Genomic DNA, 27,540 nt, shown 5'->3' with positions numbered 1-27,540 from the left:
ACAACCCAGAGGACAGTCACGTACTGTAAAGTGCTCGGCAGCGGCGGCCACCCCCCCCCCCCCCTGCACTTCACCTCGGAGGTAAGACAGCAGCTTCTCCAGTTACACCTCCCGCCTACTCCAGTTTCACACGCCACTCCTGCTTGAATAACAGATTTTCCATCCTAAATACAACAGGTAGTCGGGCGGGGGGGGGGGCGGGGGGGGTCACATTAGCTGATTGGCAGGCTCCTGTTAATGGAGCCCGACCGAGAGTCGTGGCCCACACGTCAAAGGGGCAGCGGTTGTGTAATGTTATAGATTACTGTCAAAACAGTCTGAGGAAGAAGATGGTCCCGATGTCGGTGGGATTAACCTGCTGTTGATGTGTGCACATGCTCGTACACAAACAAACACACACACCAGACAGACATGTCTGATTCCTGATGGTTACGTGTCCGGACGCACACGCCATCCACACGCCAATGTCACACCAGCGAGAGAGGGTCACACAATACGCACACACTGCACCACCTGATACACTTCACTGTGCATCAGTCACATCAGGCTCTGTTGGTTTGCTCTCATTTAAACTCAATTATTTACATTTATTAATTAGCTTTTTTAAATATCTGACCGAGAGTAAAACATAAATCTCCCACAACAATGTGTCACTCAGAATTTAATGTGAGATAAAACTCTAAAAAGTTGAAATCAAGTGCTGACTACTCAGCTCTACATGTCAACTTTAAGTCTAACATTGTATTTTCAGGAAAGCACAACTCTCCTTTAGTCTTTCTGTTATTGAGATATTTAGGAAGTTCTCAAAGCTCGCGGCTCCTGAAATGAATCATCACCTGCAGATAACGTTCGGCTCAATCCTGACAGTTTCCTCTGGGATTGTGAAAGTACAGATTCCAGCAAGTTAAACTCTCCTTTCACAAGGTTTTACTCATTTGTGAGTAGGCTCATAAAGTTGTCAGGTGGTTAGTGAAACACATTTGCTCGTGTACAAAGTAAAAGCACAGGAGCAGATCATCTGTGTGAGGCAGAGTGAACGCACACGTGCACCCCCCCTCTGCAGGAGCTCGAAATAACCAAACCAGGTCTGTTCTGGCTTTCCACTGAATCAAGATAGTGCCGTGCCGACAATGCACCTGACCACACCAACGACAACCAACACACACCCGTGGACGCACAAACCAGCTCAAGTGCATTTTATATTGTAGGAACATGTGCAGTGGACCAGAAAATGACAATGATCTGAAACTAGCAGACACACACTCTTACGTCAAGTGTAAGATGGAGCCGATAGTCTCGCTCTGCTTGGACACTCTCACATTCTCCTCCTTCTATTGACTCTCTGTCTCTTCTGTTCCTTTGTCCCATAAAGGCCTTCTCTCTTTGTCCACCTTTTTAAAAAGAACAATGTTTAACAGTTTTTATTCTGCGTGTCAGTCGTTCTCCTTCGTCTCAACGGAAACCAGTCCAGCTGGGTGTGAGTCGACATGACGACAGCACTGGGATGAATTAACACGACCGTTAACCAGTGATGGGACGTCTATTGTCGTCTGGATAGAGAGAGAGAGAGAGAGCAGAGGACCAGGAAGGAGACAGGAAGAGAGAGTCACTCTGAGCTCTCTCTCTCTCTCACACACACACACACACACACACACACACACACACACACACACACACACACACACACACACACACACACACACACACACACACACACACACACACACACACACACACACACACACACACACACACACACACACACACACACACACGTCCTCTCTCTTCCTCTGCACTTTATTGTGTTTGACCCTCTGCAGGACCACTTGCATCCTGTTGTCCAGTTTTATGAGAAATAACAAGCTTTTCCTCTCGGCTCACTCATACAAACAGTTTTCAGTCTCTCAGTCACAGCTGCCCCTTTGCACCATGACGTGGTTTTTACTGCCACAAGCAAAACATACAAACACTTTACTCCTCAACATTTTGAGTCCTCTATTGATCATTTTTAATTCATTTTAATTAAGATAAATCTGCAGCAAAGATGGCAATGCATCCGTCTTCCATGTGATAAAAGAGCAGCATGTACACAGTGCCACCACCAAAATAAGAAAGGCCCTCAGTGGAGCGCATGTCTCAGCCCAGGCCCAACAGGTTCCTTAAATTACATCAAGCTGAACCAAATTGCACAAACGCAGATATCACAATCCTAAATGTGAGTTTTTCATCAAGATCCATGAAAGTATCCTTCCGCCAATCCTGATCCAAATTGATTCAGTTCTTCCTTGACCCACATCACATCCTTCCACCAAGTTTGATGGTAATCCACATAGTGTTTTTTGTGTAATTCTGCCAACTAACATACAAACAAACCCCAGCACGGAAATGCAACCTGCTTGGTGGAGGCTGAAAAGTTCCAAGAGTCTCAGACACATGTACAGATGAGTTGTCGCAGTGCGAAGACAAAGGAAACTGAAATACAAAGCTGAATATTACTCAGCACCAGCTTCTGTCAATAAGTAGCACAGTTGTAACTTGTGTCCAGAACCAGGATATGAACCCTTGGAGCGTATCACACACACTGAATCTACAGTAGAAACAGAAAAAACGCCGGACGATGATAAGTTGAAAGATGAAAAAAAGGTTCAAGAGAGAAAAACACACATTTTCCTTTTGTCAGAAACATTAATGCATGAAATAAAGTTTTGTGTTTGAGGAGAATCGAGCCTTGATCATCAGTGAGCGCCCACAGTGCACACTGTGCTTCCTGCTGCAGGCCGCAACCCTAACTCCTCCTTCTCACTGTACATGTTCAGACTATTAATACCGTTGACTGTGTTTGGGTCATGTCCTGCTCGGCCGCAGTATCTCTGGATTCTGTACATTCACATGTTCATTTGGAGAATTCATTCTCCAAGCAGCTGCTCCGATTCTCCCTCACAGAGCAAGAAACCTTCAGAACAGCTGCAAAAGTTTCTCTAAGTGAAGTAAAGTGAAGGCGACATTGTGCTTTTTTCCACACAAACAGTCAAAGACGCGGCCTGTCCTACCTTGTTAGAGGCCATGTCGCTGACGGAGCGGTAGGTCTGGATGGTCTCCAGCTGGTCCAGACACCAGTCCAGCTCCTCCATCGTCTCCGTGGCCATCTTCTGGTACGCCTCATCTGTCAACAAGCAGCCAGCACACACAGAGACACACAGTCAGAGCAGCAGACAGTGCACATGGAGCTGCCCTGCCACTCCCAGGCGACATCCACCCACGGGTCCCGCTCGAGGAGCCTGCTGTGGGCTGCTGCTGCTGCAGAGGAGGGGGAGAGGCTGGAGGTGGCACCCGGCTGCAGCTCTCTCTCCCTCCTCATGAGGAGATGCAGCCACGGGCGAGCAGGAGGGAGTCACAGCTGTCGGAGGGAAGCTGGGCCCTAAGCTCACACACTTCTCTCTTAGTGGATGCATGCGTCTGTGTGTGTGTGTGTGACCCCTCCACCCAATCTGACGCCCTTTGCTCATTTACCTCCAAGTTTAGGAAACCAGACACCACCCACCCCCCCACCCCCCCCTCTCATTGCAACACATAGACTTTACCCCACCTCAGCAAGCAGACACCTTTAGATCTACCCCCACACACACACACACACACACACACGCATCTTACCACATTTAATCCAGAGTTCTGTGAAAACTTTGAATCACCTGCCGTCTCTGACACACACACACACACACACACACACACACACACACACACACACACACACACACACACACACACACACACACACACACACACACACACACACACACACACACACACACACACACACACACACACACACACACACACACACACACACACACACACACACACACACACACAGAGTACACGGGCAGATAACACAGATTAGTTTCCATTGTTTAAACACCGCAATCACTTCTGATGGTTGACAAAAGACATATAAGAGAGATAAGTTCAACGAGATGTGATCCTGTGGACAAATCCACTTGTTTATCTGACAAAGGCCCGACCACAGACAGTACAGTCACAGGCTGACAGGAACTGACGCATGTGTTTACTGTACCAGAATCAGATTTCCAGACCATTAGGCATAAGATAAAGATATCACAGGATCCTTTACCGTCATGTCTTTGTAATACTTTGGTGATTGTTTTAAGTCGTGTGTGTTAGTCAATAACTGTAACTATGGACTAACTTCATGATGATAAATTAATTTATTAGTTTTTTCAGGAAAAATTAAAAATCATGAGTCACATTTTCTGGGAGCCTAAGGTGACATCTATACATTTCTGTGTTGTTTTAGCGTCTGACAAAAAAAATACACATTTTACAAAGAAAAGTCTTCACTTTAATTAAAAGGTTTGAGCTTCATAGCCTCTTAAATATAAAGTTCTTTCATTCTGGACTACTGTAGAAACACGCTTTTGCAACATGGTGGGCTCCCTCCTGACATGTAGAAATGCCATATAAATACATAGATCCCCTTAAATCCTACACTTGTACACAAATGGGGCCAAATATTGTGTGCAAAAAATGTTTGGTACCTTGTGCTTATACAGCAGCATATTTAAGATTTAAAAAAGACGTCAAAAACAAAAAGAACGTCATAGTTCGTCATATTTCTTGATTTTGTGAAGAACCATTACCTTAAATTTGAAACCCTTGTTTGCAGAAGAACAATAATTGTGTCTGTGAGCAGTAAAAAAGACAAACAGCTGAGAGGGAGGCTGTGAAACCGCTACTGACGTTTTTCTTGCAAGAACTCGCTTTTCAACCGTGCTCTTGTGGTTAAACTGTGTTTTTTCGAACAACTGCAATTGTGCGTCAAGGTTGGAGTGACTCCGTGTTGGAAAGCAGAGGGGGTGTGTGACGAGGTTGGACTAACACACACACACACACACACACACACACACACGCACGCACACATATATATACATACACAACACAACGTCTGCTGCCCTTAGTAGCCTGTGTACTCCAGGTCTCCTAGCTGCAGAGCACAACATGGCAGCCGGGTGCGCAGTGCGGCGACCTTAGCGCGGCCACGTAGAATGTGTCCCCCGCTCTGATCTCCTCGCCATCAAAGACACGGGCCTGTTTGCTCTCCCAAACATGAGAGGCACCTGGCGCTCTGCCCACGGCCGGCCCTCGCTCTGATGAGGGGAGTGAGAGACAGAGAGGGAGTGTGTGTCTGTGCGTCTGTGTTTGTGTGTGTGTGTGTGTGTGTCTGATGTTGAAACGGCTTGCACTCGTTTGAGATTTTTTTTTCTTTCCAGTATTCCCAACACATTTGAGGTGCTCTGTGTTTTTAGTGGAGCACAGAAAGGCCCTTGTCCCTTTAACAGTTCTCTCACATGAACTTTTAAACTCTTGTGACGGCGAGAGTTTAAAACTGATGAGACGTTTCTACAGCCGGGCTCTTTGTTGTCTTAACAGTATTTTGTCTTCCTCTGCAAAAGTTTGATACAATAACTTAACTGTAGTTCATGCAATACACTAAAAAGGGATTATAACAACTTATGATCTGTACATTTCGTTTTGTGGCTGGTGTCATTTCAGTATATTTAATGTATCATTCAATGAAAGAAATAAATGCAGCAGCATGATCATAGACTCGTGTGTGGGGGCGTCCATGGTTCCAGAAGTCTTTAATTTTCTGCACAAATAGTGTGAAGTGACTTCTTACTGGACTTCTAAGCATCTGCATGAAACTCTAAGTGGCTGAGGAGTTAGAAAACATCACATTTTGGACTTCATAAAACATACGTTCTTAACAATAAGGTAGAAAGTATTATTTAATGAGAAATATCCAATCACAAAGGTTCAGATTCTGCACAGCTCACAGTCCTGAAGCAGCAGCTGAAGATTAAGCCGGATCATACACTGAGCAGTTTAAATCAGTTCACATTTGGATTTTTGAAAGTTCGATGGTTGTAGCGACAATAGCTCAGTGTTTCCATCAGTAGAAGTTTTTTTTTTGTTGAGTGTGTCAACTTTTTGTTTGATCAAAAAAATGCTGATTCGACGCTCTGAGTTTGTTTGCCGGGCTGAAAGGAACCAAACCACACAAGCACACTGGGTACGAGACACACTCCTGCCAATGGTTTCCCATTATCCCAGTGATCTGCAGGCCCTTTTAATGAGCCATGTGAAGAAGACAGTAAACACACAGGATTCAAAAGACTCTGATTTGCACATCTGTCAGGATCAGTCCCGGCCTGTGATCTAGTTTTTAGAACCAGTCGCCATATGCGACTAAACGGACAGAAAAGGACGACTTCTCAGAAATCTGTATAAAAAAGAAGCGGGTTGCAGATGAGGATAGTGGGGCGCAGATGTGATCCACACGTGCATGTATTTACTTTTGCATGTGTGTGGCAGAGAAGATGCATCGGGGGGGAAACTGAAATGCCAGATTGATGGTTTTGAGCCCGTAACCGCTTTCATGACTTTGATTTTCGAAAACACAGAAATGGGTACAGAGCCCTAAAATCTTTTTTAGTGACTCTGGAACCTAGAACTGGTCACGGGGGCCAACTGCTTGTGGGTCCCCACTCCCCACACACTAACTCTAAGCTCTAGGTAGGTGCCAGAGCCACTTAACTATAACGCTTGTATAACAGTTTTACTCTGATCCCTGCCCTGCTGGGACACAGAGCCAATACCACCAGTGTTTACTCCAGTGCTGGTCCCAGTTTACCACCGGACAAATAAAAGGCAACGATTTATGCGATTACCATTGAGGCAATCGACTCTGTCATTTCTCAATATCTATTATAATATTTGCAGAAACCATTAAACTTAATATTAAATACTTCAGAGGAAATGGGGGATGCAAATGAGGAAAAAGTAAATGCCAGTATTTCTCTGCAGTTTTTTGAGTTTGATCAATATAGTTTTCCAAAAAGCCCAGAATATAAGACTTTTATACTTTATCCGTTTCCAGCGTATATAAAAGAGAAAGTGTGTTTAGAAAGTTTAATGACACATACATGTTTAACTTTTCTCTTGTTTTTAAAAGAAGACATGTTATGCAGCTACTTTAGCCACAGCAGATTGCACTGTGCATTGTCACAGCTTCAAACTGACCCAAGAGAAGCAGCATTCATAAGTCAAATGTCTATACACACACACACACACACACACACACACACACACACACACACACACACACACACACACACACACACACACACACACACACACACACACACACACACACACACACACACACACACACACACACACACACACACACACACACACACACACACACACACACACACACACGGGGATTTCCACTGCCTCCACCCTGGCCTTTCTGATGAGCACTAAGACCAACTGTGGTCTTGGACTCAGATTCACATGCGCAATCCACACACTCGCACATACACACACACACACACACACACATATTGTACATATATATACACCAACTATAACTCATCATCACTCACTCACACACAAACATACTCTCCAGTCGAGGGAGTCTCACCCTCAGCTCTGTTCAGTGGCTTCGCTCGTATAGAAACATATAATAATAACAGCAAAAATATTTCTCTGTACTTGAAGCACTTGTCTTGGATTTTTGGTTCCTGTTTTTCTTATATTTGAATTTGTGTTGAACTAAAGGAAACCATGCATTCATCCTCTTGTCTCAAAGACCGAACAGTTTATTGAAACAGGTCTTTATTACAGTGTCCTCTCTTCTTCTTAGCGGGAGCAAACACACCCACAGGCTTCTCGGATACAGCCATCATGCAGGACCTGTGTGTATTTGAATATGTGTGTGTGTGTGTGTGTGTGTGTGTGTGTGTGTATCTGTCAGTTTCCTGCCAGTGATGTGGTGGTACATGCAGCAGAGCAGGGGGGCTGCAGCAGCATTACCAGCAGCAGTAATCTATACGGTTCAATCAGAGCAGACGGCGACTGCAGGCACAAAAAAAAAATCACTGGCTCATAAACATGCAGGACACGAGGACGGCGGCGGACAACCTCCCGTTTTCCTCCCATGCAAATTTTCGTCTCTCACTTTATTGACCGAGCATTCATCAAGTAAACATCCAGCATTTGATGGGTGACGTGCGGCATTTCCAGTGAACCGCCACCAGCAGACCACACACACATAAAGAGAAACCAAACTTCGACGTGGGTCAACTGGCGGCAGTGCAGAGAGAAGGGGGGAGGAGGGAGGGGGAGTGGGGGGGGGGAGACATTTCTTAATGGCATCTCTTGCTTTACAAGAAACAGAGACGGGTTGATCAGAAACCCTCTGTGTGGTTACACAACACTTCCTAACAGGGACCAGAGACGCTCTGCCGCTCCTTACAAGCTGAATTATGACTTCACATGCACAACATTGCAAAATCAATCACTGATGAGTATTTCGAAAAGATGGGGAAGGAGGGTGGCGGTGGAGTTTGCGGTTCTTGCGATCATGTAATGTGGCGCTGCAGCGTTCGGTTGATTAAAAACGTTTGAGCGTGCCAGGCTCCGAGAAGTGACAAAATGACATCATGGGTCTGTTTTTCTCTAAGAGGTCATTTACACGAATTATGAGGCGGCGGCGGCGGCGGCATAAAAAAAAAAAAAAAGATGTCTCAATAGACGGTATCAGGATTTTGTTGGCCTCCGGTGGTGAGTAAAAGAAAATAAATAATGAGTGGACATTCTGTTGCAATGGAGGATTTACAGCCTCGGATGTGTACGTGGTGAAACTGAACTTCACTGGTGAAAGGACGGATGCATTTCTCATTCTGGTACCCAGTGTCGGGAAAACACACTCAGGACATTTTCATCTGCTGACCTCTCTAGATGCACTCACGCACAGATAAAAACTTCTGCGGTGTTGTAAGGGAAACATTAGGCTGTTTCAAGAACTCACCATTGACGTCTCTGTTGTGTCAGAATTACAAGTTTATTTATTTGCTCTCTGTCCCTGACACACAGAAAAAAACAAGAAACAAAGATTTCTGCTTTAGATACTTTAGAAGCCAGTACAGGGTTGAATTTAGGTCAATGAAGCAGAAACCTCAATTATCACTGTTCTCTGCTTACTAAAATATTAGATATTGTAACCAGCCTATTAATAAAAAAATAACATCTTAAATAAGAAAAACTATATAATTATTAAAATGTATTTGGTTGACTCTGCAGGCCAGGAGCAGGGTACAGGTTTCCACCCTGTGCTGGATGCTTTACACACGAATGCACTCAGAGGAAATCTGTGTCTACAGAGTTAATACTGCATTCTGCCGGCTGAGGATGGTAAAAACATTGTGGATGTTTTAAAAGTCCATCCAAGCAGGACGTTATTTCTCCCAGTGGCGCTGATGGTCGATCTGACTGGTGAAATGGTGAAATGTATGTGGTCATGACGTGTGTGAGGAAAAGAAAGGGACAGTGGGACAAAGAGCGCTGCATATATACGTCTACTATATAAAATAACTTTGCAAAAGTGTGGAGGGACAAATAAAGGAGCATATATAGGTTATAGTATATACAACATCAAAATGTGTTCAGGAAACTTCAGGTACATTGTGGTTAGCATTTTAACATATTGGCTCTGTCCAAAGTGAAGGAAAAATCTGGACAAATTGAAATTATGGGCACATGGGTTATTTGCGTATTTGAGCGTGTTGTCCTGGTGTTGTTGATAAAGTGGTTGTGTAGGAACAAGGGGACTTAGATAAATGTATTTTGCATTTTAACTCGTGGAATGACATTCATGTGACTGCTGCTCTGACTTGTGGCTCTTCTGCTTCCGTTCAAACTGAAATTAACGTCAGTTCAGACCACAAAGCATCTCACGAAAAAATGCTTTGACTGGGTCATAACCATGAGTATGTCTGTGTGTGTGTGTGTGTGTGTGTGTGTGTGTCAGACTTCCTTATGGTTCTCGCGTGCTCGTCTTCCCCCCTACCCTTGGACACTGTGTTCCCTGTCCTCACAATAACATATACAAGAACACATTCCTTTCTGATTTACTATAGAAGTCAGTGGGAAGGAATCATGTAGAGCCATAAAGCAGCACGTACAGATTGCCAAAGTTCAGACAGCTGATACCTGATCCCTCGAAGAATCAGAGGTGCAACGGCAGAAAAACAGACTTTGTGCTGATCAAACAGACTGAATCCAGGTGGAAAGAGTAAACTGAAGGTCTTAAAGCTGTGAGAATTGTATTTTAGATGGTAAATCACCACTGGGAGATGCTATAATAGAACACAGGATGTTAAAACCTAAACAAAGCCCCATTTGAACAGGATATATTTCTCTTTGGGAGGCTGAGTGATCATCCATGATTTGAGTTGTGCTTGGAAACTAAAGACGTGTGATTTCCCCCCAAATATCTATTGTATGTTGGGTCGTCCTAACCCAAGGCCGGATTCAGAGGCATAGGGGTTAGAGAAGGTCGGTGGTTCGATCCCCTGCTCCTCAGTCTGCATACTAATGTATCATTGGGCTCAGAGCCCTACATTGGCTACTGTCTATTCATCCTTTATACTGCTTAATTTGTGCCAAAAAAGCGGGACTAAAACTAATAATTTACGTTATTGATCCGATTATATTTTGTCGTATGTTGTTAACAATGGCATAAATCTGAGAATTAGCAATCATAACAACTAAAATGTTACAAACAATGCTTGAAAATTATATTCAAGAACTTAATTTATTATCATACACAGTAAACCTGCAGTCACATTTCCAGTGAGATTGTGAATAGTGAATTTGACTTGCATGTAAAATATGTGATTTTTTATGAATAACCCGTAATGATGCTTTTAGTCACAGACCATCATTCCACAGAGTCTGGCCCTGCACATCAGACCGCTGCTCACACACGTACACATGATTCACACACGTGCATGTTGTACTCACACACTCGGAGATACAGAGTGAACTACGCATGTGGTGTGGGGGGGGGTGACAGTGTGGACTGCAGGATAAAGCGAGGAGCAAGCTGTGCTCCAGGACTGCCTGACATCACAGGGTCTGAAGGGTCACCGAGGCCTCGGGCGTCCGTCTGCCAACGACAGCGCTCGCTCCTATCGGACTGCTCGTCATGCTTTGGTGTTAAAACCTCAGATGTTTTGTTTCTGTATCTCCCTCGTTCCCTCTGATAAAAGCGCTCGGGCGTCACTGAGGTTGTGAGCGAGCGAGTCTGCTCAGAGCACCTACGAGGTTAACTCGGCCCTGTCCTTGAGCCTCTCTCTCTCTCCCTCGTGCTCTCCATCTGTTTTGGCCACCTCGCTCGTTAATGTGCGTTTTCCTTTCTTCCATTGCTCGCCCTTTGACTCTTACAGCTTCTCTACGCTCGAACGTGTTCACACACAAACACGAAACACACAAACACGCAGCAACAGACCAGGCTTTGTCTGTGTTACCTGAGGTGAACTCCCACACTGGGAGCAACAGCACCGACTGGACTGAATGGCCCCCATTGTCACGCTGACTGGCATTTGCCCCTCGGGTTGATTAGCATGGATCGGAGGAGCCATGAACTCCAGGAAGCCAAACTTCTGTCCTCGTCCATGCTGTTGTTTTAGGTTCCAAAGCAGCGTCTGGAGTTAAAGCTACAGATGTTTTCTGTCGGAGCGGGGGCAGATCTGATGTCAGGGGTGATGAGAGATTTCTACGATCATCAGGAAAACTTTTACATAATGAGAACAGGCCAGCACGCAGCTGCTCCTGCTGGAGCCGACTCAGCGTCTGTGAAGTCAGAGGAAAACGTTTGATCCCAGACCGAATCAAACCTCATTTAAAACATAGTGATTTGTCTGACTTCGATTTCTCTGCTGACTTTCCTGCATATAAATTGTAACCATAAGGATTGTAAAAAGTTTATACTTATTAATCTATTCATCTTAATGTATGTTGCATACTAAGTTGTTAAACACTGTTTTAGGATTAACTTCATTACATACATTAAGTTATTTGATCATAAATTTGTATATACTGGATATCATATATATATTTTTGGGGGGATAATTTGATATGTAGCACATTTACATTTCATAGTTGAAACAGTGGAGTTAAAGTTTTGCAGATGAGAGAATAAAAAGTCGGTTGTTAAATCGACCCCACGTTGTGGATTATTATCAATAAGACCGTATGAAAACATCAGTAACCTGCGAGTTAGCCACCGGCCAGAGGACCCCCCCCCCCCCCCCCCCCCCCCCAGCCAGTAATTAGGGTTACAGCCTTTAAGCCTCGTGCTGCTCCTTCCAAAGCCACTTAATCAGTTAGTTTTCCCCAAATTACAAAAGCAGACGTATACATTTACATTTACTATCAATACGATTGACTTGAATATCAATTTGTTTGTAGAGTTCAAAGCATTGAAAACTGCCAACTGCCCTTTACCAAAGGACCCGTTCATAGGAAAACTTTATTTTGACGATTGGGGATTACCTTGATGGACAAATGTATTATTCCTGTAAAGATATGTTCTTCTTGACTTCTCTCAATTTAAGTTTTTAATACTTTGAGACCAACAAAGTTCTTATTGCCTACACTGTGATAAAGTTGTGGTGGGAATCTCTGCGATAGATATCAGTGCTAAAGCCAAAGCTATGGCTAGGTACAACAACAGGTTAGAGATCTTTTAAATTATTAGAACAAAAACTGAGTTTTGGGGAAATTATTACAGCCAGCAGTCAGTTAGCTTAGCATAAAGAATGGAAAATAGACAAAATAGTGGTATCAATCTTCTCATCAAACTGAGAGGAACATTTCAAACTACAAATCATGTCCACTCACATTTATGAACTGTTCCTTTAAATCACACGCCCAGCAATTACAATATAGAGAGATAAGTAAAGGATATGTAGAGAGAATAAAGGGGATATGATTCTGCAGTAACATGATGACTAAAGATGCTTCACGGGACATTGAGTTCTCAGTTTACCTACGTAATGTATGAGTTACATCATTTTAGAAAGTTTGAGTTCTGGCTTTCTAGATGGAACAACAGTTATAGTGTCATGGACGCCTCTCACAACACAGGTCAGGGACCAGGGGGTTTGCAGGAGCGGCCCCTTGGACAGACAGCAGTTTTAATGTGTTGCAGAAGGAGATGTTTACATGCGAGGGACTTTCTGTTCTAAACCAGGTCCCTTGTGGATTCAGGGATTTGTCTTTCTCTGAAGTAATACAGATAAATCCTCTGTTAGTGCTGTTATTAATAAGTCAAATCAGCTTTCAAGGCTCTTAAGTGCTGTTCTACTTCAGTTATCTTACACCCGGGAATATGGAAGGTGTGGCAGCTCCCATGAGTTTCCCAAACCAGGGCTCAGATTTATCTCGGGTCTAATTTCAAATAATGAGGAAGTAAACAACCTCAGTGGGCTGATATGTAACCAGACAGGCTCGGCTCATGCGTCGTACCTCCTCGGTTATTTTGGCCTCTATATCTGAATCATATCCCATCAAGGCCGAGGGATAAATCACTTGGGTCCCGACAATTTTTCCAGCTGCTGTTGAACTGTTGTCAAGAAAAACAGGACTTGTCTAATTAACATTGTCTTGAGCCTGTTTAGCGGTGCAGGCCCTGACGTGGGGCCAGGCCAGACGAGTCCGGGTCGGGGACCAAGCAGACTTGATGAGCGGGACTGGGGAAGTCACCAGAGGGGTTATGACAACGGGGTTTGCGTGCAACGAGGGATCTGTGTCTCCAGTAACACATGAAGACCAGCTGAGATGATCCTGGGATGACCTCAGACCGCATGTCTCCCGTGAGCCTGTCGAGTGGCTCGATGCAGTTTACGTGTGCATCCCAGACCACATTCGACAATCGAAGCCAAACAAAAGTTCCCCCTCGACTAAACAGAGACGTTTGACTCTCGGAGTCCGACAGAAGAAGCAAAGATATCTGGATCCGAACTCTGCCAGAAAATCAGCCACGGTACCGCAGAGTAATGACTCCCGAGCCCTGATTTGGCTCTTTTGTTTCCCGGTTGATAATAATCAGGAGGATTTTTTATTGAAGAGGTCTATTAAATCTGTGATTATGCAAAAGCTAGTCCCTGTCCTGTTCCACAAAGAGATGGTGGTGGTGGTGGTTTGGTGTTTTTAGACGAGGGGTGGGGGGGTGGGGGGGGGGGGGGGTCCGAGTGCTTCCCAAATACCCAAACAAAAGCGCCTGTCTGTGAAGCAGAGAGCGTTTGAATCCATCTGCGCCGAGCTGAACAGGCCTTCTGGCAAGGGAATACTTCAGGGGAAGGGCAGCAGTCTACTTTATGACTGTGCTGACGTCAATGGCATAATTCGAATACTTGCAGCGAGCGTGCTTCCAGCTCTCTGAACCTGCTCTCTCTCTCTCTCTCTCTCTGTGGCAGGCCGGAGCTAAAACCCGGAGTGGAATAGGACTCCATGAAAACCAAACAACAACTGGAGCAGAGGCCGAAATAACACGAAACCCACATGGAATTCATTTTGCTCGGCCGTCACTCGTCACAAGTGACAGATTGACACATGTTTGGAAAATCCTTGTACATTTACTCACAGAGGGTGAAGTATTACTTCAGTGCAGACCCGTGAAACTTGCACAGATTCCAGGGGAAATAAGTGCTCATATAATCATAGGTCGTTCTGTATATGTGGGGGGGAAAAAGGAAGAAGAAATCCAAAGTGACATCAGTTAAACCGTTTCTTTCTATGAAGAGTCATTCTCGTTTACTGAAAGAGGGAAGTGACACTGATTTTATGTGCGGTGGTGTGCGATTGTGAGCTTGCATGCATGGGTGTGTGCGTGCATGAGAGGCAGAGCGCTTTTGAATATTGTTAAGATAATATTTTTTACTTTTCTGACACAGCCCTCTGTTTATTCAGAAGTGATTTAAGATTTTTTTAGAAAAACAAACAAGCTAAAACTAAGATAGAAACTAAAATCATAACATAATAATTGTATACCATGAAACTTGATACTTGCAGCTCACACAGCAGATGTGGATGGATCATATTCCAGCGTTTTGATGACCTCAGGACTTACATTGTGGTATAAGTGAGGATGACCTAATTGCGATGACCACATACTGAGTGATAAACTGTTCAGATTCTGGTTTGCTTGCATGGGGCTGAGAGAAATGGAAGTCTACTGGTAAAACGTTCACCTGTGGCGAGAGCGGCCTGGCAGCGAATCGAGCGAATGCAACAACCTCACAAACTTAGAAGTTTATGGGGAAAGTTTTCCTTCCGACCTCTAGCGTAGTTCATTGGATTACAGTGCAGGTATAAACCAAATCAGGAAGTTGGATTTAATCAACAACTGTTCCCGAGATCTGGTTTGTGTAAAAGTCTCGACCTGCACTGACGTCTCTGGTCGGCCTTGAGCTGCGTCCAGCTCATCTCACTGAGAGGACACAGAGATACTGTTGGAAGGTTTGTTTGCAAACTGGAAAAAACGGTTTCAGGGCCGAGACCAGTTTGGAAAAAAGGATGAAAACATGTTTGCTCGTTTCACGCGAGCTTGTATCGTAATCGAGAACGACATTATTCTATTTTCCACATGAGTATTTGGGTTACACTCACTGTCTTGAGCTTCTGTCTGTTTTATCATTGGAATAAGGAACTGATTAAAAGTGACATATAGGAAAAACTCCACACTGACTCAACCCTTGCACCTGGCCTTTATGAGCATATATACACACACACACACACACACACACACACACCCACACCTCCACAAGCAAGTGGGTCTTTTCCCTAAACTCAGCTTTGGATATCCCTTGGCCGGGAGCCGCGGGGGCCTGTGCCAGGCGGTATAGAGAGCTTTCAGTAGGGTAAATACTTGGCACTGCCACTTGTTTATGACACAGGACACTTGTAAAGCAGGGGCCATGCCTGCCATTTTAAAACTGGGATCGCTTTCAATTAAACCATGAACTCACCACGACCACAATAGAAGCTTATGTCAGACTTTCAAAGAATTAATAAAAGAGAGGAGGATGCACAGAGTTTACTGGAGTTCACCGTTTTGGAAAATTCATTCTCTCTTGTTGTTTCCACACCGGTGGCCGCGCCAGTTAATCTGAAATGTCAGCGACTGCTTGAGTGGAAAACCTCCAACCCTCCTAAACACCTGCCTGACACTGGAGAGGTCAAGAGGGCAGGGGGACGGAGAAATGTGACCTAGTGCTGGAGGAGACACGGCAATCAGCTGGCACCTTTCGACATCTCGGCTGAGACAGCAGGAGTGTTGACACACAAATACAACCTGTCCTGTAGTAACATGCAGTATAATGTGGCCCCGACATAGAGACACAGTGTGTTTTTAGAGTTTCGACTTCTTATTTTTGTAGTTGTGGCCATTATTTCTATTGTTAATGATGACATCATACACGGCAAAGTAATAAGCAAGATCTGCAAACGTGGCGACATCCTAAAAAGTTAAAGTAAGAGGACAGCAAACATCATTTACTTCTGTTTTCTCTTCTAAGTAAGTTTGACTAAATCACAGAAACCTGTTTGATCACCTGATATCTTTTAAGAGCAGATTTCCAGTATTGACATTGAGGATCACAATCTTATTTACCGACTGGAATGACCCTCAGTGGAGCACATACCTCCGCCAAGGATCAGTCCCTTCAAACTCAATCAAGCTGCACCAAACTGCTCAGTCTCACATCAGTCCCATTAATACGCCTGTTCTTCTAAATCAAGAACAAACACTAATCTAATCTAACATTCAATGGCCTCTTTCTTCGCCCTTTCCTAAAAACACTGGTGCTGTTGTTTTTCCAGAACCCTGCAGAGCCAGACAAACAACAGCAACTGCAGGCGATAGACTTGAGGGACAAATATACAAAAACAAAACAAAGCACTTACAAATATTGTCTCTTCTGTCTACGTTCAGACATAAATAAACACAGATAGCAACACATCAATTATCTTGGGTGTGTCTGTACAGTTTAGTTGTTGCTAAAGACTTATGCCAGTTCCATGTAGTAAACTGAACAAAACACACCAACAGAGCTAATGTTGCTAATTTATATAGCGCTTTTCTAGTCTTGATGACCAATCAGAGCACTTTACAGTACAGTTTTACATTCACCCATTCACACACACATTCATACAGTGCATCTAATCGTAGCAGTTTGTTATTCTATGGGGGGCCATTCAGGGTTCAGCATCTTGCCCAAGGACACTTCGGCATGCAGATGGGTCAGACTGGGGATCGAACCGCCGACCTTCAGGTTTTAGGACGACCAATCTACCCCTCAGCCACAGGGCGGCTGTTGCTTAGGGGTAAAAATAAATAAAAATAAAACTGCAAATGTTTTAAAATACATTTCAAGGTGAACCAAATGATATCGTTAGTGTTTTTCCCGCTTTCATTCATAACTTCATTTTATTTCCATGTGTATCCAAATGTGAATCTAACCAGATCTACATATATAAACATAACCCCCTGTTAAGGTTAATATATCAATCGGCACCTTAACTCTCTTGTGTTTGCGCCGTGTTGCTGTAGTAACTTCATGTTTACACTGGTGATCGGTGTTGATAGGATCCTGTTACTGATGTGTCTGAGCAACAAAACTAGTTTGACCTAAGATAATTCTCATCTTGAGAAAGGGCTGCAGGGAAACTAATGTAAAGAAGGACAACAACAACAAATCTTCGAATCACTGGTGAAACCTGCTCTGGACATTAAGCACATGTATCATCAGTGGATTATCAAAACATCGTTAATCTGCGAGCAGAGAAAAGTACATATTTGCACTGTGTACATTTGCGACAGTCAAACACAAAGAGGTGACTTCATGTACTTGCTCCTCTGTGATATAACAACAGTCAACAGATTCAAACTGCTCTAGACAACACAAGATGTTTTCTACTCTCACAACTTGTGTCACACGTTTAATCCCCATCGGCACAGAAATAATTCCAGCACGGCTGCAAACCACCACTAAGGATAACAGAGCCATTCCGAGGACGACATGGACGCGTGTCTTTCCATCATGATGTGCTAATGGGCCGAGCTCTTATGTAACAAAGTTCCAGTGTACAAACACACATCCCTCCCTCCCTCCCTCCCTACCTTTCCCTCCCTCGCTCCGTCTCCCTGAGAGTCTGAGCTGCAGCCAACTCATCCATCAACGACTGCACAGGACAGACAAAGAGCCAAGTTTGTGGACAGGCGCAGAGGACAGAGCAGTCTGCCTTTCTACCACACACGTGGCTCGGCTGTCAGAGTGAGGCAAACTGATGAATGGCTTTCTGGAGTTAATTAATGAGCAGTGTACAAATGCGGAAAATAAGAATCTATAATGTTATAATCGGTGTGTTTTGGATGGCTGCCATTCCTCTGTGTATTTTCTTCCAACAAACAGATGAAGCTCTGTTGAGAAGCTGCTGGGCACCATCATTTTTGAATGGGTTTCACTCTGCGTCACCCTGAGCATAAATGACTGAGCATAAATAAAATAATAATAAAACACTGGACCAATCAGGCATCTTCATAGCTGCCCCTCAAAGAATCGTGTACTAACCCTGAGCAGAGACTTTTTGGGGATACAAATATTTCCCCAGAACTTGATATAAGTTCCCGATAAGGTTCCAACAGTTGCTGTGGGAAGTGGGATACTACTGGGTGTTGTGTATTTACATTTATTTATATGTACATACAGTATTTATAAGCAGATTTGTATTTTGGAGGCGCTAGACAAAAAAAGACAAAAATATGTGGTTAATAATATGGTTAATCCTCATTGAATCAGGACTATCTTTAATATATTTCACTGCATCATTGCATTATGTTGTTGCACCAACAGGCAAATGTTCTCTGTACTTATTGTTCTGTTCTTTTCAAATCTAAAAAAGGGTTTGAAGTTTGTTCTTACATTTTCTATTTATATCCCGGAGGGGGCCTACAGCTGCGTTTCATATTGCATATAATCATATACAGTTAAACGACAGTAACAGCTTTAATAATTTACAGACCTTTCTCAGGGTTTCATCTCAGCCACAGCTTCATCTTTGGTTAATTTATCAATCCCTGTTTTGTTTTTTCTGTGCCTTCACATGTACAGAGGGGAAAATATGGAAGACAGACAAGACAGAGGAATCAGATTAAAGGCATACGGGAACAAATCAAACGGAGCGAGCCAAACAGCCGTGACCACAATCCTCTCAGCCCATCTATGCTGGAAAAACAGAGAAAACCCAGAGTTTTCACCACAACCTGGTCTCCACAACAAACACAAACAAGGCTCTGGTATCTCCACTGACACGCTGGTGATGAGGCTCCGAGTCGTGAGCAAGAGGCCTCCTGTAGCGGTGACCTTCCACTGTTACGCGTTCACAGACAAACGCTTACTGTAGCCTGTATGATACCGAAGGCCCAGGTAGAAAAATATTATTGACGACGTCACCTTGTCTCCAAGAGTCAGGTCGTATACACAAGGGACGGATCTGAGCAGGGGGGGGGGGACGGCCGGGCGGTTTGGAGGGGGGCTGCGATATTCCTCATCTGCTCTCCGAGAGCAAATATACAGCTATCAGTCACACACACACAGACACACACACACACACACAGAGACACGCACACACACTGATGGCAGGTCACAGGTAGACTTGACCTGATGATGCACTGGGCTGTTTCGGTAAAGAAAAAAAAAGTGATTCGGTCAACAGACACACACGTGTGGACGTGAACCCACAGTGAGACGTTCATCTGTCACAGTGACCAGGGTTGTAAACACGTAACGAACCAGTGTCATTGGCAGAGTGGACGCTGAGAGACCACGAGTGAGGACAGCGCGATGACGGCTGCGGTTCCCGCTCTTCTTCTGAGCTGCGGTCGTGTTGCCAGGGGCATTTCTCTCCTCGTGTGACACACAGTGGAGAGGAGGAGGGGGATAGTAATGTTTGGAGAGGCAGTGTGCCTGCCCGGAAGGTTCACGGCGAATGGGAAGGAGAAGGAGAAGCAGCCAACTCTCTAGCTCATAGTTCTTTTGTCTCTCACAGTCAACTGCAAGTATATATTACTGGTCCACTCATCATGGAAAAACAAGTCCGTCTAACTGAACAGATTTATTTATATGAAGCCAAATCAGAACATCTTTAGGCACTTAACGTAATCCGGTCAAGACCTCCCAGCGTTATGAAGAGAAACTCTGCAGGTCCTGACATGAGGAAGCACTTGGTCACAGTGGAGGGAAAAAACTCCCTTCGAACAGTAAAACAGAACCAGACTCGGACCCATCTGGGCCCGGTTCGGAGGTAAAACACCCATTTTGTTCAGCTCAAAAAAATAAACCTGTATTGTGGTTTTATTTGAGTCTTTTGCATCTTTGATTTAAGTTCGGAATCAAGTACAGTTTCTCCTTGTGTTATAAGGGCATGTACCATAGACTGTGTATGAACGATGATGATGAAGGATGCATCTCCTCTTCCTCTCGCTGTCTGAAACCACAGCCTGATCACAAAGCCGCCATTATGCACCTCCGACGTTATTTGGAGCCAGAATCTGTGAAGCAATGATCAGAGGCTGGTCGACACACATCTCGACCAATCAAGAGTCACCCCATTATTATGGCATCACATAATGGATGTTTGTGATAAGAACTACTATGGATTAGAGACACCATTTTCTATAATGAATTAAGACTGCAACCGAACCTATTCATTGTGGAAACTTACATGTTGTTTACTGGCAAATGTGGTCATGGCTTAAATTAAACTACTGGTGACTGCTGGCAGGAAACAGTCCCAGTAAGTCACAAACTTAGTTGACCCAAGTAACTTGGCCACAAACATCCCGATCAGAAACAAATAAACGTTTCAGCTTCTTCTTCAGGCATTTGAAAAGCTTGTGCCTTTTTATCCTCAATACAAGTCGGTTTGACCAAAAGAAAAGTTATTTATGACACATTGGACCAAAGTGCAGCTCTGGTTGAAATGAGTATCTGAACAAAGAGGAGGGTTAAGGAATAAATGACGTGCTCCGACTATCGTCACAAACAAGTCGAACCATTATCTTCATTGTAATGGCGGCCAATGATTTCCCAGTACTATCAAAGAGAATTTATGGAAGATGCCACAACATAAATAAAATATTCATTTCCATTTAGTGTGACGGGAAATCATGAGTTATTTGAAAACAAATCAAGTACTGTTTTGGAATGAACCACATTCCAGTTTGGTACAGCAGCTCCCAGCAGCTATCTCAAGGTCAAGTGGTGGGAACTTGTGGCAGAGAGATAAAGTGTCTTGTTGAGATATATACAGTTTAGTATAAACTACAACAGGCTTGTGTTACCAGGCTTTATTAAAACATTAGTCTATTCGTTTTTTGGCCTCATTTAAATATATTTACATGGTATGAACCTACCAAGAAGACATTTTAGACAAGAACAGACTCCTCAGAAATCGTCCAGCTCCTACTTTAAATATCTGGGATTAACACAATATCATAAAAATAAAAACTAGTAAATTTAAGGAGGTTCAATCATCGTCAGTGAAAGAATAAAATCAGTCTCTGTTGTGAATGGAGAACAATAAACATGTTGTCGTGCATTTGCAATCTACAGGACAGGAATTTATGATAAATTCAGAAACTAAACAAGCAGCAGCGTCTCGGCTCAGTTTGAATGATATGAAGCAGGGATTATATAAAATGTCTGAAAGTCCTCAGTTCGTCAACAATGGGAATAATGTGCAGAAGAGCCCTTTAGCCTGCACCAGATGGTTTTTAAGCCAATAATGATCAATTATTCCTTCTATAAGTGTGCTTGGGCTGTTACGAGTCAAAATAAAGCTATTCAGTGTTCACGCACAGTCCGGCCTGGCGAGGTCCAATTAGTCCTGCACTCCGCCGCAACGTGCCAAAGTGCAGAGATGAGTTATCCGAGGACACGGCTATGAGTGGATCATTGTCCCCAATCAAAACCCTAATATGAGTGAGAAACATAAAACTCAGAAGCATCCAGCTGAATCCAGCCAAACACATTATAGCGAGGGTGTGAGAATGAGAGATGAGCACACAATGGAGGGCTGAAGAGGATAATACAGGACCCCGGGTCTGAAGCACCTCGGGAACAAGTGCGCTCCTCATAATGAGCTTGACACCGTGCCCTTCCTAAATGAGATACAGTGTTCACCATGCAGCAACAGGCAGGAGCTGACACCTACTGTTTAATGAAGTGGTGAAGACGTACGCCCTGAATGGGACAGCTGGGAGAAGAGACCCGTCACTAATTTGGGAAACGGAGGAAAACGTTTCTGCATTGTGAATTTAATCTATGAATTAACATCTGAATGAAACATATCATAAAAAACCAGAACTGCACTCAGTGGAGAACATACCTCAGCCCGAAGCTCAACTTCTACTGTATGTGGATCTGCACCAAATTGCAATATGAGTTCCATTACTTGTTCTCAGAGGAATAAACAGAATCGTGCAGTGTTCAGGAAAGTGAAAAAAAACTCTTGGACCTGAATATGAAATTGAATGACCCTAACCCTAACCCTTCTCGGGTCATGCCCCATCATGCCACTGAATTTCGGGGAAACCAGTTGAGATGTTTTTTCATAATTCTGCTAACAAACAAATTCAAACATAACCTGCTGGGAGGAGGTAAAAATAAAGAAATATGCATTTTCACTTTTATATAACGATATGTGGCCATTTGGATCGGTTGTTGACAATTCCTACGATTTTTTTAAACAATTTTTACTGGCAAATCCATTTTCCTTAATAAAAAAGCTTACTGCCTGAAAAAGTGTGTATTTTTCTCCAGTAGTGAGTTGTTCCATTTCCACGTGCTTGTCAAACAATATTTAATCATGGATGGAAAAACAAAGAAGCACGAAGCAATGTGTGTTTATATCAGCTTATAAACACACATGGACACGCGATCCACACTAACACAACACAGAAGAGAGGCGGACACAAGCAAGCAGCTTTGTGTTTCTACCACTGTTGAGAAGAACTCAACAGCGGCTACACACCGCTGCACATGGGAGAGGCGGTGGACTAGTGGCAGAAACTTGGACTATGGGCAGAGAAGGTCTCTGGTTCGACTCCACGGAGAGACAACAAAAGACGAACCTGGATTGATCTGTCCCAAAATCCAAGAGTCTCCCTACCCTGTCTAGTGCCCCTGAGCAAGGCACCTTACTCCCCCAACATCTGCTCCCCGGGCGCCTTACATGGTCGCTCACTGCTCTGTGTGTCCTGCACCGGATGGGTCAAAAGCAGAGATTAAATTTCCCTACCTGCATGAGTGTGCATGTGTTTGGGACTAATAAATGCATCTTAATCTTAATAAAGAACTGGCTCGCGGGCACAACGTTCACATTCCAGCGGAGCCAACACCGGACGTGTGTGTTGTTCTCGGAGAGGCAGACAGTCTGCAGGTTAACACTCTGATTTCTCTGTGGATACACTCGACAGAAGCAGGAACACCTTCCACAGCTGTTTAAACAGATATGAAGAAGGTGGCGTGTGGTTGAATATCAAGCACACTTTGTACTGGACGCTATGTTCAGATTTATACTACATATCTGACAGCTGAGTAAACTGCTGTGACTCATTCTTTGGGTTTATATTTGTCATGGAGCCTAAATTGCTTTCCAAATATTGGAGCAATACTTTGACTACACCTACGGTGGCGGGACGTCAACATCCTCTTCTTCTTCTTCTGAAGCCTTGGGATTCTTCGAGGAACACTCACACCCTCCATCCTCTTCTTCTTCAGCCTTGGGATTCTTCGAGGAACACTCACACCCTCCATCCTCTTCTTCTTCTTCTTCTTCTTCTTCTTCAGCCTTGGGATTCATCGAGGAACACTCACACCCTCCATCCTCTCCACTCTTGTGCTCTTCAGTCAAGTGATTGACATCAGAATCAGAATCAGATATGACAGCCCCTCATCCGTTTCATCTATATATTTTTAATTTCTATTAAAAATAAAAACAACCCTGAGATTAAAAGCAAACCTTAAAAATATAATTATATTCCCTACCCTCAGAGTCCTGTTTGATGATTTATTGTCAAAAAGGAAGTAACAACTAAATATTGTAATTTCCCCCTGAATCTAAAATAAGCTTGAAGAGAAAGCCCCCGAAACCAAAGCCCGATAGATATATTTAATCTCTACAGCCTATTTCTGTTTTTAGTTTATTTTTGTGGCCTTTATTGGACAGGACAGAGATAATTTTATCCCAAGAGACAAAACCACAGAGTTCGTGATATTTCAAACTGGTCATTTCACGCAACCAAAACCAGTGTAACAGAAGAGCAGATCTCAATCTGGAATAGCCTCCCAGTGAAACACACACAACCAGTCTGTGGTCCCAGCCAGCAAAGCCACGGATGAGCTGTGAACGGAGAACAGCGACCGGGTGTTCCTGCCGAGCTTTGTGACGCAGGTCGGGTCCCGTCTGCTCTTTGTCTCCCTGTCACGCCAGAGGAACTCATTTGTCCCGACAGAAGAGATGGATGAACTGCCTGCAGGGGGTGGGGGGGGTCTAAACACCTGGGCCAGAGGGGGGGGGGGGATTTCTGTGTGAGGAAGTCATTGTTGTCCCAATGGCCTGTTTCCTCATTAGTTTCTCAATCCTGCCCAGCATGCACTTCCTTCCATGGACAGAAAGGTGTCCGTGTGACAAACCACTTGATCCGTGCACATTCCGATTCTACTCTCACCCGAGTGTTCACCAGACCTGTCGTGTGACGGGAGCCCACCTGTCTGCATGCACCTGCCGACTCTGACCCGTCTGGACTCGGATCCAGTAGAAGAAGGTCTCATCCTGCCTGTCTGTTCAAACAGGGAGGTCCTGGGTGAAGGTTTTCACGTGAAGAGCATCTGGTAGCGACCTGCCATCGTTCTGTCCTGCATTAGTCACCGGGATCGTTCAACACCTGGGCTTGTGTGCTCAGGTGTTAAAAGATCAACAACCTTCTAACGCCCTCTGCCAAGGAAGCCATGTTTTAATTTGACTGGCTCTTTGTATTGTTTATCTGCAGGATTTCCTGATAACTACTGAACCAAGTTCCATTGAACTCTGTGGAGGGGCTGGGACGGGATCCAAGGAAGAACCCATTAAATCTCGGGAGTGGATCCAGAAGGACAAATCCAAGATGTTGGCAAGATAGGGCTTTAGCCTCGACGCTCGGATTGTGCTATACCAACAAATATGAATTGCTTATAGCTGAATGCTCCTTCAGGGCAAGGATAATAAAACGTGAGACAACAAACGACTGATGGCAAGAGACACACAATTAAACCTCTTTTACATGGCAACGCAAAGGTTTGGTTACATTAAGTGTGGTCACTTTTAAAGGTTTAAATTCTTTAATTTTGTTAATTCTGTTAATTATGAAAGAAGTTCCCTCAACTCCCTTCACATTATGTTGACATATTGGGGAGAGTAGCGGATGGAGCTTTACGTCTTTACTGTCTCTGGCGACTGCACAGCCCTGGAACCCTGGAGCAGTCTGCAGCCACAATTTAGAACTTCCAGTAAATTTGTGTTTACTCAATAAAAGTTCCTCCAATTATTGCCTGATCATTTGGGCCTGAAGTCCTGCCTCAGACCTTTACTCAGGATGTGTCTGTGTTGTTGGTGTAAAAGGTCATTTTTTTAGGTTCTGCACAGTAACCAGTCTGGTTTTTGCCCGTCTATACTGGAAGCACCCAGCGAGGCCATTAAAGTGGCCGGGAGCGGGAAGTGGTAAAGGGCGCAGGTAACACAAGACACCCAGGGACAGAAATATCAAAACCTATTAGCTACTGACATACAGAGAAAGACTGCTGAGAATATGTGTCTCTCAAGACATGGACTTCTGGAGAAAGAGAGGAGGACAGAAGACAGACAGAGAGAGAGAGAGGGTGGGTGTGGAGGTCGAGGGAGCTTTGACCAGAATAGAGGGGGGGGTTACAGGAAAGAGGAGGGAGCCGTTGCTGTGCGACTGCTTGTGTTGGCATTTTGGGGACGTGTGAGGTGAGAGACGGAATGACATGTTGGCAGATACTGGATCTGTGACATTTAGACATGCTCGCCCGGCCAGATTCTCTCTTATTGAAACAGGGCCACATGGCGAGCACAGGCCTGGCCCCGCCCCCAGGGTGACCTCACCAACCAAAGATAGTGTGTAGAACCGGAGAGCGTAGATGATGCTGTTCAAATGTTCATCCATAGTACATTCCCATGGGTCCAAACCAAAAAATGTATTTAGCTTCCAAATGGCAGCTCCAGGCTTTCTGAATATTTTCCACTACCACTTTCCCTCATGTTGGTGATTTTGACTGATGAAGCAGCCAATTCCAGTAATGCAATGTAACTTATAGAACCAGACAAATGTATTGGTTGTCCTATAAAAAATCCACCGTTGTGAGCCTTTCCCAGGAATCAGAGTTTATGTCAATGCAGATATGAACAATGTGCATTTGTGTTTACATTGTTTTATTTTCTCTTTTATTAACAGTCATATATATTTGGTTTTATTTGGGTTTTAATTGTATTTATATTTGAGTTTTGTGAAGTTTATGGTTAAAATGTAAAGATCAACCCTCAATTACATTTATTTGTCATAATTTCGGCCAATATTATGCTGTCCATATTATTCAGGCTGATATATGTGCAATATTTTCCCGAAAAACACAAATCCAGGTGTCTAAGTGTGCATTTATATAACTAAGACTCAAGATGCCCCCTGATGCGACACTGTTATATCGATTCCAGTCAAACCTGGACCTACACAAGGGTTCAACCCGTCAAACCCAGTCCGATGGAAACACTGGTCACCCTGGCCGATATTCATCTCTATTTGGAGAGAGGGGTGCTGCGTCAGTGAGAAGCCCCAGACAGGTGCACCACTGTGGGGCAGTTATTGCCACCCGAGGCCTCTGGCTTTAGCTGGAGGTGTCACATAACGACCTATTATGAGATCTTGGTTTAAAAAATACAAAAGCAAAGGTAATATATGTGTTAACCCTAACCAAATAAACTCTAATGGAGAATTTATTTAGTTCCTCTGTTTGTATGGTTTGCTGCAGATCCTCCCTGTCGTGCCTGCACCTTCTGGCTGATTCTTCCTCCCCTCTGAGGATGACCCTTATCTCTGCTGCCCTCTCACCTCATCACTCCCCATCTCCTCCTTTCATCCCTCCTACTGCTCCGTCTCTCTTGTCCTCCTCTGTCTGACCTCCGCAGCGCATTCCTGCACGAACTGGACCAGCGCTCGGTGCAGGGAGTGCAGGGTTGTCTCGCTCGTTTTCAACATAAAGTTCACAAAGAGATTGATGGGCTACTCTTCATCCCCTTGCCCTTTGCTAAGCGCTTTCAGGACGTGCTGGCAGAGAGAGGAGCCCAGCTGAAACTGATCGTGTACATGTTTTCAGGATTGTGCAGAAAAGACAATTTTTCTTGCTCTTAACTTCAGCCCAGATCAACAGACTGAAATCGAGGATTGTAGATGTTATGCAACACAAAGACGGGCAGGGGCCAGGACATTCTGAAGCCTTGAACGTGGAGGTGAACATCAGATAGACGCATTTATAAAGCAAAGATTCACTCTGTACT

General features: G+C 44.2%; 1 protein-coding gene across 1 annotated transcript in view; it reads right to left on the bottom strand.

The window, feature by feature from the left end:
* Positions 1–27,540, bottom strand: part of pde4ba (phosphodiesterase 4B, cAMP-specific a) — a 66,665-nt gene that overhangs the window by 16,948 nt on the left and 22,177 nt on the right. Inside the window, exon 6 of the mRNA XM_053431277.1 lies at positions 3,051–3,163. Within this exon, the coding sequence (XP_053287252.1) occupies positions 3,051–3,163 (113 nt within the window). The remainder of the gene's footprint in view (positions 1–3,050; positions 3,164–27,540) is intronic.

The sequence above is a fragment of the Pleuronectes platessa genome, chromosome 9 (genome assembly GCF_947347685.1).
Source record: "Pleuronectes platessa chromosome 9, fPlePla1.1, whole genome shotgun sequence".
NCBI classification, from domain to species: Eukaryota; Metazoa; Chordata; class Actinopteri; order Pleuronectiformes; family Pleuronectidae; genus Pleuronectes; species Pleuronectes platessa.
This window is presented reverse-complemented; position numbering and strand designations above follow the sequence as displayed.